At 32.6% G+C, this 16,243-nt stretch overlaps 4 protein-coding genes across 4 annotated transcripts in view; 2 read left to right on the top strand and 2 right to left on the bottom strand.

Moving 5' to 3' along the window:
- The window catches only part of LOC105620061 (copper-transporting ATPase 1), a 22,993-nt gene extending 16,357 nt beyond the window's left edge, over positions 1-6,636 (bottom strand). Inside the window, exons 1-2 of the mRNA XM_012201570.1 lie at positions 6,561-6,636; positions 4,515-4,566 (exon numbers count right to left, since the gene is read on the bottom strand). Coding sequence (XP_012056960.1) covers positions 4,515-4,566; positions 6,561-6,636 — 128 coding nt within the window. The remainder of the gene's footprint in view (positions 1-4,514; positions 4,567-6,560) is intronic.
- A 1,322-nt stretch (positions 6,637-7,958) lies between these two features.
- Positions 7,959-11,254, top strand: LOC105620062 (GDP-Man:Man(3)GlcNAc(2)-PP-Dol alpha-1,2-mannosyltransferase). The gene is made up of 8 exons (XM_012201572.1): positions 7,959-7,978; positions 8,518-8,748; positions 9,005-9,237; positions 9,600-9,817; positions 9,904-10,188; positions 10,253-10,512; positions 10,953-11,087; positions 11,167-11,254. Exons 1-8 carry the CDS (start codon positions 7,959-7,961, stop codon positions 11,252-11,254), a joined length of 1,470 nt encoding a protein of 489 aa, XP_012056962.1.
- A 454-nt stretch (positions 11,255-11,708) lies between these two features.
- LOC105620060 (RNA 3'-terminal phosphate cyclase) lies at positions 11,709-14,083 on the bottom strand. The gene is made up of 7 exons (XM_012201569.1): positions 14,042-14,083; positions 13,240-13,357; positions 12,814-13,135; positions 12,592-12,733; positions 12,375-12,514; positions 12,006-12,159; positions 11,709-11,933 (listed from the first exon to the last, which is right to left on the bottom strand). Exons 1-7 carry the CDS (start codon positions 14,081-14,083, stop codon positions 11,709-11,711), a joined length of 1,143 nt encoding a protein of 380 aa, XP_012056959.1.
- Positions 14,084-15,392: 1,309 nt separating this feature from the next.
- LOC105620059 (vacuolar protein sorting-associated protein 37A) overlaps positions 15,393-16,243 on the top strand; it is a 3,292-nt gene continuing 2,441 nt past the window's right edge. Inside the window, exons 1-2 of the mRNA XM_012201568.1 lie at positions 15,393-15,481; positions 15,959-16,148. Of these exons, the coding sequence (XP_012056958.1) occupies positions 15,393-15,481; positions 15,959-16,148 (279 nt within the window). The remainder of the gene's footprint in view (positions 15,482-15,958; positions 16,149-16,243) is intronic.

The raw sequence follows: 16,243 nt of genomic DNA, 5'->3' as shown, positions 1-16,243 counted from the left end.
AGTAGTAGAGTAGAGAGTAGAGAGTAGTAGAGAGTAGTAGAGAGAGAGAGAGAGAGAGAGAGAGAGAGAGAGAGAGAGAGAGAGAGAGAGAGAGAGAGAGAGAGAGAGAGAGAGAGAGAGAGAGAGAGAGAGAGAGAGAGAGAGAGAGAGAGAGAGAGATCCAAAGGATAAATACATTTTTGAATTTTTGAACTCACAAAGTGTCTCTGGCTAGTAATATCAAGTATCTATTGCATTTTAAGCATAACGAATGAAGCAAGAATTAATATTTCATCTGACTCGAAAAGTTGTTTATATAAGACATATTTTATATAAGTTATAATTAAATTAATTTTCAAGTTACTGCATTTTAAGTACATGATAAGAGTATCTCGGTTATTAAACCTTAAAGATTGCACATATACACGAAAGACAAAATGATGTTGTATTTATCAACATCAATTTAATTGAAAATAATCTTGTTAATTCAATAACAGTAAATAAGGTAAACATTAATAAGGTTAACATTTAAATATGATGTATTTATTTCAATAATATTATTAACAACTTGACAAAATTATTTTCAATTAAAGACTAAGATGCTATTAATATAACATTATTTTTGCCGTATATGCATGATAAATACTTCTCGCGAAATGGAGTAATTAAGAAGATTTAAATACAATACGTTTCAATAAATATCGAAAAAATGTTATTATCTGCAAATTATCCAATTAATTTGAAGTTAACCTTTTCTTGCTACAAATTCTATCGAACGAAATGATATCTTCCTTCAAAAGATCACAATTTTCAGCATTATTAATTGATTCATATCCAGCCAATATATGTACATCTTAACAACAATGTTATTGCATTCGCTTCAGGCGCGTGATCTCGCTTAACAGTTATTAAACTGCATATAATTTAATGTCATGATCGTTGTTTATCATGAGTCGCTGGGAATCACAATGTACACACGCTCGCGTTTAATAAAGTAAGAATGGTCGCGAACATTAATCCAATTTTGCCGGTCATGTCTCTCGGAATTCATCTCTGAACAAAAGAGATGAATTGTTACTGGCGGACAAAAAAATGTTACGGAGATAATTATAGGAAATTAATGACAAGAATAGAACGTGATTCACTTAAATGGACGAGTTGATTGAGAATGAGAATCCTTGGAAAAATTAAAATTTATTCTTACACTCAGCACAGACATACTGATAGAGTATCAGGTTGAGTAAATATTTTCCGTTTTAATATATGGATTTTATTTCTCAATTAGAAAACAACAATTACACTTTAATGAATTATATATTCGTCATTATTTATAATAATTTGTTGCTATTTATTATAGATAGCTCTTCTACACTAGGAAAAATGTTATGTTGTACGAATCAAAATTTTACTGTAGCAACAAAAATTTGAAATATACCAAACAAAAATTTTTGGTTAAATATACCAAATAAAATTATAATTTTATATGAACAAAATTGTTCAATTGGTAAAACAAATATTTTTGTTATTTATAAAACAAAGAAATTATTTTGCAAAATTAAATTTTTATTATATAAACAAAATATTTGATTTGTTAAAAAAATTCCTCAACTAAATAGTTTTGCCATCGACGAGATATTATTAAAGTCGGCGCTTATGGAAATTTGCGTGCCTGTTAAAATTTAAGTGATTATGAGTAAGAAATTAGTAATACGATACTAATTTCATGATTTATATTTATTAATTATTTATATTTATTAATTTCATAGACATGTACATATTTAAAATTTAATAATACTCGATTTTTATTTAAAACTGTGATTTTAATGTCATCCGAGTTTGATTATCAATAGAAATGATAACTGCAGAGAAAAAATTATATTTTTTTGGCAATATATAAAATATTATAGCATTAAAAATATAGTTATTTATACAGTATTTATATAATAAAAAATCATGAATTTAATCTCTCTCTTTCTCTCTCTTTCTCTCTCTTTTTTCTCTCTAGATAGTTGAATAAATTATTTTACAGTTATTGTAACAAAAAATCTATTATTATTGTATATAAGTTTATTCAATTATATATTGAATTGAAACAAAATTCGAAACGCAACTTCAAAATCCAAGTTGGTGTAACTTTGTTCAAAATGAACAAAATTTAAATTTAAAAAATTTTATAGTTTAAAATCTTTACTTTCTAAAAATCACATATGTTTTTTGAGTTCGATAAGTTTTATAAAAAACTATGAGCTAGAAGCAAAATAGAAAATTTTTATTTCAATTTATAGGCCATGTATAAAAAAAAACTTGCGAAAATTTTCGACTTTTTAACGTGAAAGCTTAAAATTTTTGCTATAAAATGTTTTTATAAAAAAATGTTTTAAGATTTTTTTGTTACTGCGTAAATAAATAAAAGGAGCTTTTTTATTTTGATTGCTCATAATTCTGTCAAAAATCAACGTGCCATAATTAAAAAAATGAATTTCTTGAAAATTTGCTTTATCAAACATATAATAAACAATTTTAAAAAAACAATTTAAAAAAACATGAAATGAAGTAGCGCTACGAACTTTTGTTCCGAACATATTAATTTTACATTTAAAATTTATTTATTGTCACTTTTATAATTATCATCGTTTTTTTCCGAGTGTACGTTAACAATTATATAACTTACCCAGAGGCGGATGTCTCAATTAATACATTGTATTTCCACGCATTCTTAGAATTTCGTGCCATTTCGCTACGTATCACTCGAAAAATTTCCTCTTCTATGAATCACTTCAGATACACATACTACTGTTTCCATAAATTTAGATCTGACAAAATTTTCCCTGCCCGCTACAATCGCTTTTGCTTCTCGTTAATTGAACTACATCTGATTCTCATTGAGACGTATATAACTAATAATAAGGTTTCATAATGAAGTAACATATCTCAGACGGATTCGAACATACACTGATATTGCTCCGGGCACTCGATAACACGGAGATCGATGAAACACCTGTTAATACATCCATGTTGCGCTCTGATCGGTTCCGGATCAAATACGACGATCTGCAAGACTCCAATTTCGATATTCGATCGGTCCTCCGGTTACAACACGACGCTGTAGATTCGCAACTATGTTATCAAACAGTATCACATTCTCGAGATTGTGCTTGTAAATTATGTTGCCTAACAAAAGAATTCAACTACCGCGTTACAAATGATCAAAAATATCGAGTCAATATCAGTGTATTTTTATTTGTATTAATTCAGATTTGATTTCGAAAAATTCTTTAAACGCAAGAGATTGGAGATTCGTTAAAATCAGAGTATTATGCTTAAATCAAAAGTATTGAGCAGTCATTTTTGATCAAACCTATTTTTTAGATTTATATTGTATTTGTTAATGTAAAAGATTCTAAAATTTCTTGACAGTTTAATAATTATGTTCTTTACATTGATAAAATATTTAGTTTTTCATCATTTTCTTTATTTTCATAATAATTTATTTGCTTGATTTTTTTAGCGAATAAGAAATGTTGATATTTTTGATATTAACTTTTAGAAAATTATTGATCTGAACTATCAAATGACTATTTTCTTACTGATATCATAGTGAAGTAATACGTGACATAGATATTTAAAATAAACTTAATTGAACCTTGTTCGACGAAATAATTTTTACCATGATGTCGATAATTGTGATAACGCAAACAATCGCGCTACATGTCCTGTCGCCCTAAGTGACGTTAGAACTGTGGTGTTTTCGATTAAACCGAGCGCAATTAATTCATTTTTGAGTGCAAATGTATTATATGATGCAGTGCTTGGAGAAGTCTAGCTGCAGATAAGATAACAAAATGATAACAAAATTGGAGATCTCTTTCAAGTTACAAGGACATTATTATTACGCTTTTAGTTTTTAAACGACATTTGCTCTTGCAACAAAACATGCAACAAAAACTGAAGTCAATGTCGAAATCCTTCTGCATGATTCATTGGTTCAACGCTCTATTTACTTCAAGGTTTTTGACTTGATTAATCTCCCACCCTTTTTAAATAAAGCAAAATGATTAAAATCTCAAAAATTTCGATAAATCGGGTACACTTTATCGAATATTTTAAACTTCCGGTTCCGGAAATGGACTATCCAGACAAAATGTTGAATTTTTTAAATATGTACTTTTTATTGCAGATTCGGATTACATATGAAAATAAGAAACATTTATTTTAAATATTTCTTCTGGAAGTGCTTTCATTGATCTTAAAATAATCTTGAAACTAAATAAAAAATTAAACTCTGTTGTGATAAAAAATTCAACATCCGGTCTAGAAACACCTCATTTCCGGTCGGAACTGAAAGTTGAAAATATCATTATTCGAACGTATCTGATTTATTTATTAAAATTTTTGTTATAAAAATTATTTCTCTTCATTTTAAAAAGGATGTACAAGTCTGGGACATTCTATATAGAAACATTCTATAGAAACATTTGCCTCTTAAATTTTAATTCAAATAAAAAAATATTCATAAAGATGAGTATCTCACTCACCTTTTCTGTGAAGAACGATTTTGTGCCTTGATATCTCCAGCATCGATCCTCTCTGCAAGTAAATTTAATTAAACAATATAATGTCACTTAATAATACTTGTGCGCGAAAGAATATTAGTGATTCAAAACAAAATTTCAGAGAGTATTGGAATAATATTTTTTATTTAAATTAAGCAATGTATTTGAATTAAAAAAAAACGAGTATTAATATTAAAATTGTAGAAAAACTAAATTGACTGAAGACTTTTATCATGTTAAAGATAATAAATTTTTAGATCGTTCATGCATGATAACGATCGCATATAAAACTCAATGATTTGACGAGCAAAAATGCAAATGCTAAATTTGCATCACGGAATGTTAATTTTAAAGACCAAATGTTTTAAAAGTTACAAGATTAATAATAAAGGAAAATTATAACGGAATATTCTAAGAGGGACATTTATTGTCAATGTACTTAATTTCTTTGCTAATAAAACAAACAAATTTTTATGCAAATGATAGAATTTGTTTTCTTTGTTATCTGTTATCACAAGCTAAGAGTTTTAAGACACGAGACAAAGGTTTGGATCGTTTACTCATATTTAAAAGTAGACATTATCTTCAATTGTTTAACGCGCTAAACGATTCATATATATCTTGAACTACTGACCCTGTTCTTGTTGTTGCTGCATTGAATTGCAATGGGAGTTTTTAAAAAAAAAAACATATCAACACAGAAGTCATTTTGTCTTTGTTCAATATTCGATGAAAGAAAAAAAACAGAATATCTTCTGTATTGATACGTATCTCTCACGTTCAGAAACCGAATGCACCCAGATATCACTTTATCCTTGTGGTTCTGAATGTTAAACAAACGATAAAATGATAGATGCAGCTGGATGAAATTTCTGAACATAGCCTTGGAAAGCTCCCACTAAGGTTCGTTTTCACAATATGTGGTTACGTAAAGATTAAAAGTTACCAATAGATTCATCAATGAAATTCATTCATAAATTTCTTGATAACCTTTAATCTTTAGGTAATCATATATTGCGAAAATGGGACTAAAACTTTCTATCTTTCGCCAAACTTCAAATATGCATCTTTTTTATTTTAAATATGAGTGTACATTAGTTTAACTACAAAGAAACAAACCTATCATTGAAGAATAGCTTTCTGTATCATGAAATATTTTTCTATAATTTAGAATTTTCTTTTGTTTAAGAATATCTACCAATAGTGAAATAGAATCAATTGCACTGCGTTAATATATATTAAAAACTCCTATATAAAAAGTTCTTTAATAATAATGTCACATTTTTAACAGAATTTGTCTTACCTTATTCTTTGTGAATGAACTTAGGGTGTGTTCCACTTGATGCTCAGCAAGCATCATCTTCGTTTAATATTTGATAAACAACAAGGATAAAATAATTTCAGATAAACATTGCGACAGTATATTGTTATATTTAAAGTGAAAAAGCAAATATATTTAAAGTTTGGCGAAAGTAAAATAGAAAGTTTACTGTAGTCCATGGATATGTTCAGATTCCTACTCTACTGCCACCAGATATCATTTTATTCTTGTTATTTACTGAATATTAAACAAGAATAAAATAATATCTGGGGAGTACTTGAGTGAGAATAAATGCATTCCATTGCAATGACCAAACATTGTAGTGACAGACCTTATACATTACGTGCTTATATTAGGCTACTTTTAGAGGCACCGAATGTCTCTAAGTATCATTTTATTCTTATTTAACATTAAACATCAAGAATAAAATGATACTTGAAATGATGTTTTTTAATAATCTTATTTTTAAACTTGAACACTTTTATACATTAATTTAGTGCTTGATCATAGCTAGAAAAACATCACAGCTAGCAAAACAATACAACTTTTATATTATCAGGTTATCACTTTTACATTAAGAGGTTAAGTCTAAATCACAAGTTAATCAGATAATAAAAAATCGGACCTTAGAGAATTGGAAAACTATCTGGGAGAATAATAATAAGAGAGGTGATTTCTGAAATCCAGAGAGAGGCGGTTCGACGTACCATCATCTGTATCTATGGGGTCACTGTCTGAATCTAGGGTTTGACACTCCACCGATTCCACTCTCTTCATCGCCATTCTCTTTTATAACTAGACGCAGCTCGGATGTGTTAAAACGAATCATGCCAATCTACCGCCTCAGCATCTCCACGCGTACATTGGCGAAGATCCGCGTGCGATATATAAGAGAACACACACAACGCGGACAGGTGTTTCTCGGTTCACTGTTCGCTGCTAAGATTACTCGCGCGAGGTTTCTAACCCTAAATGTTCGCCACACGGAAGAATCTCTTCGGAAGCGGAATGAGCGCGTTGTACGCTGAGCGTGAGGATGACTATCTCGTATCAACGGGCGAGAACAGAACGGTCGCGTGGATTAATCGGCTGCGCGGATGGAGGAACGGTGACGGTGACGCGACGAACGGAGATACGAACAAGGTAGAACAAGACGGCAACTTTAGACGCGCGATGTGACGCGAGGCGACGACGCACGACGGCACCACAGTATATGTGACGGCATGATGACCGACCACCGATGACGCGACGTGCGCATGAGTGCACACGCGCGCAAGAAGAATGCACACGTGACGCACAATGCAAGCAACGGAGCACAGTATGTGATGCGAGCTTTTCAGTAATCCCTACATTTCCAGCTGACTGTTTGAAGTAAATTGACAGGTCAGACAGCTGACCGCTGTCCTCGGATTATACGCTTAAAGGATTTTAAACGTTAAAGATTATATAGTATAACAATTTGTTGCAAAGACGGGAAGAATAATGTAATACGAAAGTAATAAAAGCGAATTAATAGTCTAGATATATAAATTAATTAATGTGCGAGATATGGAAGAATGTATTAAAAAATATAGGATAATTAAGAAATAAATATTAAATATTGAAAAAATAAAAGAATTATAAGAACACAGTATTATTTCATTATCATGAAAATTTAATTATTATTCTTTTACATCAGTAAAAATTATGAATTTTAATCTTGATTTAACAATTATTCGAATGCAATAAAAGTTGCACTTCTTCGCACTTTATTTTATTGATATCTATTTCTTTTTTTCTCCTTCATATATTTTTCACAAGCAAAATAACGTTATTTATCAATTATCGATGGAAGATCGAATATTTCCTCATAAAGATAAATATTTACTTGCGTTCATCGATGTATATTAAGGTGAAAGAAAGAGGAGAGATATATATTCTCGCGTGTTAGTGAGGTTAGTTTAGTTCTCGCGCGACATAAGTGTGGTTGTGACTATTGTAAGGTTAATTCCTCGCTCATGAGGGATCATCCGTTTGACGACCGCCACGAAGTTACATTATACGTTGACAAGTTCTGGCAAATTCGGCAAACGATACCACGTGCAAATCTGCAAGTGGTCGCGAACATGATTTTTTACTTCTTAATGTAAGAGATATCGCTTGCTAGCAATCTTCGTTAATGCAATCTTCTGCATGGTGTGTAATTGTAATTAGCGTTAAGAATTTTTTGACTAATTATCCGTTTTTTTTTATTGTACCTTATTGAAAATAGACTCTTATTCGATGTGAAGAATTTTGCGCTTAGTTTCAAAATTTATATTGATTTAATTAGTTTCAAATTATATTTGTAAAAGCCTTGTATGTTTTATATTAATTAATTTTTTTGCAACTATTTGTAGTTTTGTCGTCTATTTTTTATTCATTGTTATCTTAGAATAATTAAATTTTTATCTCTCGTTACATGAAATTATTTGTTTTAAGGAATGAATGACTATTCTCAATTGCAACATTTGTACCGACTGCCATATAATTTAACCAGCTTTATATTATATTTGTAAAAGTCTTGCTTATGTAGTGATATTCTATAATATCGAGCAAGAAATTGTATCTTTATGATCTTTATGATAAAGTATATCTATCGATAAATATGTCTATTATATATTTAATTCAATTTTATCTTTATAGGACACCCATAATCCTATTCGTAAACATGCTGTTGTTAATCGCTCTATGTAAAATATTCTGTATACTTGTCCTTTTGCCAATTCTATTGATAAAATGGAGAAAGTTTTACTCAAAGAAGCGTGAGGAGAGACAACAGACTGGAACAGTTGTCGGTATTTTTCATCCATACTGCAATGCAGGTGGAGGAGGCGAGAGAGTACTTTGGGCTGCGGTTCATGCTATACAGACCAAGTATGTGCCAAAGTAACATTTTTGTAAAATTCATATTAGGGTGTTTGATATCAAAAGCACTTATGATCTGTTCATCAAAGCTGAGATTTGTTGCACTGTTATTCACATAGATGCTTATCATTTGGTGACACAAATCAAAACAAGTATCATTCTATGTTATTCACTGAATGTCAAGAAAGATAGAATGATGTCAACTAGAAATTTAACCAAATGGAAACCCACTGTATTTCTTATTTTATATATTGAACACTTCCAGATATCCTGACATACACATAGCTATATATACTGGCGATCTTGATGCAGACCCTGAAAAGATTCTCAGCCAAACTGAAAAGACATTTAACATGAAATTGCAACCAAATATCGAATTCGTCTATTTGCATGGGCGAAAATGGGTGGAGGCTTCTACATATCCTTATTTCACACTTCTGGGACAAAGCTTGGGATCCGTCTATCTGGGCATCGAAGCGTTAAACAATCTTACACCAGGTGATGTAATAGGTTGTTTAACTTGTAACTAGAACATATAGATTCTGGTGACTTTGGGACATTTTCTTAATTTTTAAATAGTATAATGGTTTGGAATAATTTTATTTTTCGTTCTTTTGTTGTATTCGTGTAGACTAATTATTGTATTATATTTATACTAAGTTCAAATGTTCCAATTCTTAAAGAAAATAAATAACAGGAAACTTCAATGAGTTCCAAAGATTCACATGTTCCTCACAAAAAAATGTATTCTTGTTATGGTTTAAATATATTTGTACTATTTTTTATAATTTCTATTGACAAAAATACATAAAAGTAGATACAAATAATACATAATTATACAATACTTGTACAAATCGCAGACATATACATCGACACGATGGGTTACGCGTTTACATATCCATTATTTAAATACATCGGTGGTTGCCTAGTCGGATCATATACACATTATCCCACTATTTCGACTGATATGTTGAAGTACGTCTACAGGAGAATTGCCGCATACAACAATCGAAGGATCATCGCCAGAAATCCATTGCTTTCAGGAGGGAAATTCCTTTATTATAAATTATTCGCATATGTAAGTATACAAATTCGAATAATTGTTTTGTGAGGAAAAAGTAAACGAGTTTTTTTAAACAGTTATTCCACAATAGAACATTTCAGTTGTACGGATTGGTTGGTAGTTGCGCCGACATTGTGATTGTAAATTCCTCGTGGACCGAAGAGCATATCAATACTATCTGGAAATGTCCACTGAAGACGCATCGAGTGTATCCCCCATGTAGTGTGGAGCATCTGATTGGACTGCCACTTCTCAGCGATGAGGAAAAGAATAAATGCATACGCATAATTGCTATCGCGCAATTCAGGCCGGAGAAAAATCATCCACTCATGTTGAGGGCGATGTTCGAGCTAAGATCTATTCTTAAGGAGGAAGTCTGGGAAAAGGTGAGCTGATAATTTATCTCAATAGCCTCCAGATGTATTCTCTAAACTTGTTTGTGCTATTTAGGTCAAGTTAGTCTGTATTGGTTCCTGTCGAGACGCCGAGGATGAAAGACGTGTTAAGGATATGCAAGATTTGGCTAAACACTTGGCTTTAGACAAAAACGTCGAGTTCAAGTTGAATGTACCATACTCGGAACTTGTGTCCGAGATACAAAAAGGAACGATTGGTCTACATACAATGTGGAATGAACATTTTGGTATCGGCATCGTGGAGTGCATGGCGGCGGGATTAATTATGGTGGCTCATTCTTCTGGTGGTCCGAGGTACTTGACTCAGTATTTGTGATCGCACTGTCAAGCGCGGTACAACTTTGTCGTGACTGCAGGTTCGCGACAACCTTTCTCTTAAGCGACATCTATGAGATTTTAAGACGTAAAATTTAAGCTTTGAGATTTTACGGCATAAAACTTAAGCTTCAAGCCATAAATTGATCAATCATAATCAATAATTTTCCTCATATCCTTCGATTGTGATTTGTCAATTTTTTACTTGAAGCTTACATTGTTGCTTTAATGCTTAAACATTAATAACAAACCAGAATTGAATGTCAGACATATAAGACTCATTTGTTAAAATTACTAATTGATTATAATTTCTATTTAATTCAATAAAATTGCGTTCACGAAAGCCGACAGCTCAGCCATGGAATTGGCTTGTAAAATTTTCTAATAAAAAGTACTTAAAAAAAATATTCGAATTTTAGAGCAGACATCATAGAAACACGAATGGGTAGTGTAAATGGTTTTTTAGCAGAAGATGAGATGGAATATGCCAAAGTAATAGCGTCCATCATACAAATGCCTCCAAAGGTTCGAAATGCTATCAGAATTGCAGCCAGGTAAGATCAAGAATATTTTATAATTCTTTAATATTATGAAATAAGGATTTTTTTATATATCGATTTTTCGGTTTTTTAGGTCATCTGTAAATCGTTTCTCATGCGAAATCTTCGAGAAGGAGTTCCTACGGGCAATTGAACCGTTTTTTAGATCGAAACAAGAATAATGTTGTTGCCTTACAATTCCTCTAAAATCATAAATGACGAATGTGTGTAAATGGCTCATTTCAAAATCAGAACGCACTTTCAGTACATGTTACATTATTCTGTATGTATAGTAGCGTGTGTATGTAACAAAAGTGTTTTTTATGCGAGATAAGCTTGTAATCATTTAAAAACTTTTTGCTTGATTGTGTTAATTTTAGGATACAGTACATTAAACAAATAATCATGATTTAACACACAGAAAACCATAGCACACTGTATATATAATGATGTTTGTTAATGAACTGTATTACTTAAAACGACTTCAATGTTCTTACAAAATTTTCTTGAAAGTATGTGTGAATGTGAATATCGACATTGCAATTTACTTAATGATAACAAATATGAAAGCCAATTGATCGACATAATACTTACGTCGAAACACGTGTGCAAATATAAATATAAAACATCATATGTTCATTGTTTAACCACATTATCATTAATCAACCCACATCCCTGACATTCCAAGATGTAAGACGAAGTGTCCCCATCTTCGGCACTTTTTGATAAGTTGAAGCGAAGTCCGCGTTTACCCAACATTATCTCTGCAACCTGCATAGCAGTTTCCGTGTGACAAGTGAGCTTCTTATCTCCAACTTTGATCTGCGAAGTACCTTTCGCCAGTGCCATTAAAATTATCATCTGCAATAAATAACGCATTAATTTGATTAATTTGAAAAAGTTAAGATATCTCTTCAAACTAGCTACGCTTACCTGATCCTGCGTGTGTTCGTCAACACACGCTCCTGCCAAAAATGGCTTTAAAATCTCGTTAGCTGCTATTTCACCTGCCGGCGATCCTTCTTGTCTTCCGGAACCTAATCCGGAACCGCCGAGAACGCATCCCGTGCTGGTGTTACACACTATACTAATATTAATTTTATTTTTACATTTCTGTCATCAATTTTTTTATCTGTATCTAATGAAATAAAAGACCTTCTTTTAACTGAATTTTTTGCACAATTTATCTTTGTTTTTTTTCTTTTCATGTTGAAGGAAAAAAAAGAAAAAAATAGTTCAGCAAGAAGTTCAACTAAAAAGAACAAATCTTAGAAAAAAAATTTTAATATAATAGTTTCTTACTTAATTCCAGAGCCGTTTCCAACAGCCATTGCTCTGTCTTCCCTGTAAGCTTCGATCGTAATTGGTGGTACTCGAATATTACTTTTCACTAATTTATTTGTTAAAATTGCTTTGGCATCATTGGCCATTGTATGCGCCTCCTATGAAACATATACTATAATTAATTCAAAATTTACTAGGAGAATTCATTTGTAGCTTTAATCGAAGTGATACATACATTTATGTGAACTGATCCAGCCACATAAGACCATCCTGTTATTCCCCGAGGATTCCCCAGATCAATTAAGGTAACCGCGTTTAAGCTACTGATCGGTTTTATGCGTAAATGAACCTCGCCTCCTCCCTTCGGATAATATCCCCTCCATTTATCATTAATTTTAGTATAAATAGAATATAGCCGTAAATTTAATAACAGGTACAATAAATTGAGTGCATATACCTCTTCACAACTACGAAATCAAAATCTGCTCCGAATTTGTTCAGCAATGGTTTGAACACTTCTGTAAGATATTCTATGTGTGGCCCCATAGGAACGTTCGTTCCACCCTTAAAGATGAGCGTGATCGTATCATTACATGGAAAGAAGAGAGCACATGGCAGTGCTACTTGCGCCAATAAGCAAATGCATCCAGCAGTTTTCGTGTCCGCTACAAACGTTTTCTTGATTTTGTTTAATGAACCCGGACGAAATTCCAAACGTGTCGATCCTATGTATCCACCTCTGACTTGGGCATTACACATCTCCTTAACAAGTTCTACACCTATAATAACAAAATTTCTCCTTAACAAGTTCCATACCTATAATAACAGAATTTTTCACCTCACACAATCGAATATAAAACATTGAATTCTGTTTTTGGATTACCTTTCAAATGTTGTGCCGCGAGACCAGGCTTGGGCCTTCCAGCACGTATATTCTCGATTTCAATGGGAATACCATAGAGCGTGCTCAAGCTGAGAGCAATTCGTAACACTTGTCCACCCTTCAAAGAAGAATTAAGATTATTGTGTATTATAGATATCATATTTTTTTTAAGAGGCAATAATTTATAAAATGTGAAAAGGAGAAAAGAGAGTAAAAAATGTAGCTGTCACAACATAGAAAGATAAATTAAATACTATAAGAGTGCTTCAAAGGACAAGACATATTGTAATGTCAAACAATCCAAAAGATATATAGATAATAAAATTATACTTCAGAGCACTGCTCGCTCTTTATAAGATATATTAGATATAACATATCTATTATGTTAAAAAGAGAAAATGAAAGATGTAGCTGTCAATATTGACAGATGCAACACAGATACTATAAAAAATATTTCAGAAGACATATCATAACATTAAACAAATTTAAATGATACATAGAATAAAATATTTTGTAGTATTGCTTGTTATCTAAAATATAAATACATCTATAATAAGAGAAAGAGATAGTGAAAGATGCAGCTGTTGTAATTGATGTTCAATTGATGTAACATAAATATTATATGAAATATTTCAGAAGATAAGATATATCATAATATTAAATCCAAGACATATAGATAATAAAATACTTTGAAGTTTCTTTTTTTCAAGATAAAAACATGTGTATTATATTTAAAATAGTACATGTGTTTAATTTTAAGGAAAATGATATTTAGAGGATTTTCTATTTCATATATACTTACACCCTCACCCAAACTGCCGTCTATCTGCACGAGGGACGACATAATGCGATTCCTGAGTCTTCTAAGCACTACGATCGCGTCAAAGGGAAACGTCTGTTCCCAGCGTCACGCCGGTTCCGCGTTTATTTTCGGCTCACTGCGAATTTCTGGGGAAAACAAAGCTGTACGTAAGCTGTTGTAAGCGCTCGCTTAGGGAGACACTTACATCTAACTATAGAATGAATCCTGTTTGCTCATAAAGCCCGTCGGGACAGACAGTCCTTCTTGCGCCAACAAAGAAGAGAGGTCTAATAGTTTTCAAATCCGATGTGTCCCTCTCAAGAAAAATTAATCTACTGAATAATCTAATTGTTCTGCAAAATTCCGAAAAGGCGCAATTTTCACGTCAGAGAATCTTTTTTATATATTATAAAAGCGATATATCATGTTATTTTTTTTCTGGTACGTATTGTCAACATTGGAATGACAATCGCGGATAAATAAATTACATCCCCTGTCTAACACCATCTTGACGTATGAGTCCTTATAACAATGCTGAGCAATGCTCCGAATGTAGCGTGAAATCAATATATATAAAATATATAAAATGTTATCTACGGAGAATCGAGAAATGCGGCAATGTAGTTCAATGTGGACGTTTCATAAACATAGAGAACTCCACCTTCGAATTAGGAGGCCTTGAAGGTCGCCTTGAAGAAAGTGACTGAATGTTCTCTCTCTCTCTTTCTTTCTCTTTTTCTCTCTCTTGCTGATTCCTATTTTTCACTCTCATAAATACGAAGTAGGCGATAGTACTTAGCTGACAAAATCTCTCTCTCTCTCTCTCTTTCTCTCTTTAGCTTCTGTTATTGTCTTCTCTCTCTCCTTTTGTTTGTGTTTTCCTTCTCTGATCTTTCTCTGACTTTTCCTTCATTAACTTTCTTCTCTCTTTCTAATTTCTCTTTTTTTCTTTTTCTCCTTGTTACCCTTTCTCTCTCTCTCTCTCTCTCTCTCTTTCTCTGATTTCTCTTTCTTTTTCTGTGACTTCTCTCTTTAGTCAACTCTTTCTTTCCCTGACTTTTCTCTCATTAATTTCCTCCTCTCTTTCTAATCTCTTTATTTTTTCTCTCTCTCTCTCTTTCTCTCCCTTTCCCACTATTTCTGTGCTCTGGCGTGAGAAGGTGACAGTGGCGCCGTTTGACAAGCGCAACTAGTAACCGAACTGAAGCGAGCTCCGTATTCTCTCCTTGCTTGGACCCTTCTGTCCTACGTGAAGTGTGACGAGGTTAAAACAGCTGTTCTGCTGGATGGTCGCGTTGACAGGAACGACGATCAAGCGGATGAGAGATCTATCGGAAATCCAGGCACTTAAATGATATCGCGAATATTCCGTGGGGAAATCGAGAATATCGCGGTCAAACGCAAACGGCAAATCGACACTCTGAAAATCTTTAACGACAAGTAAGGGTGAATTCTCGTCGTCGTTGCAGGAGCTCTTCCTCTTCCCTCCCCTTCCCTTCCCCTCTCACCCATTGACGTTGTAACCTCTCTTATTAACCTCACTTGAACCACATTATCGTCGATATTATGCTCGATGTTGCCCTACGAATGGCTACCTATATCGCGAAAACAATCAGATTGCTCGTTTATTCTCGTAGCGCTGTGCTTTCCCGACGCAATCGGAAATGGTGACGAGTTCCTCCCATTATGACGAGCGATCGTTTCCAAGATTTTTTTTCCTGGAAATGGCATTTGCGTCATTGTCTTACATTTCGCAAATGACGTTTAAATGAATATTTGTAACGGGTGTAAGACAACTGAGCTAATAACATTAAGATTAATGCTGGCTCAAGGTCACAGTTAGTCTTGTAGACTTCGTCAGTATCTTTATTGACCGCAAATGTCTGCGGGAAGTATAATGTAATAAATGTCTTGCAGTGTGATAGAACTCAGAGAAAATGTGGACTATCAGGTGGAATTTCAAGCTGGCGAAAGACGAATGGCTATTATGGTTTCTCTGTCGTCGAATTTTCCATTGGAGAAGCCAGTACTTAGAGTTTCCCCACCGATAAACCATCCCTGGTGTAATGAGCATAGTGAAATTACCAGTGCGCCAGGATTACTCAATGTAAGCAGAGAAATTTATAGAAAACTTATGATACAGAAATATATATATTCGTATAACTTCGTATAATGTATGCTATACGAAGTTATTACGAATAA

Source organism: Atta cephalotes, assembly GCF_000143395.1.
Source record: "Atta cephalotes unplaced genomic scaffold scaffold00024, whole genome shotgun sequence".
Lineage (NCBI taxonomy): Eukaryota > Metazoa > Arthropoda > Insecta > Hymenoptera > Formicidae > Atta > Atta cephalotes.
The sequence above is the reverse complement of the archived record's forward strand: the minus strand, read 5'-3'. Positions and strand labels throughout refer to the sequence as shown.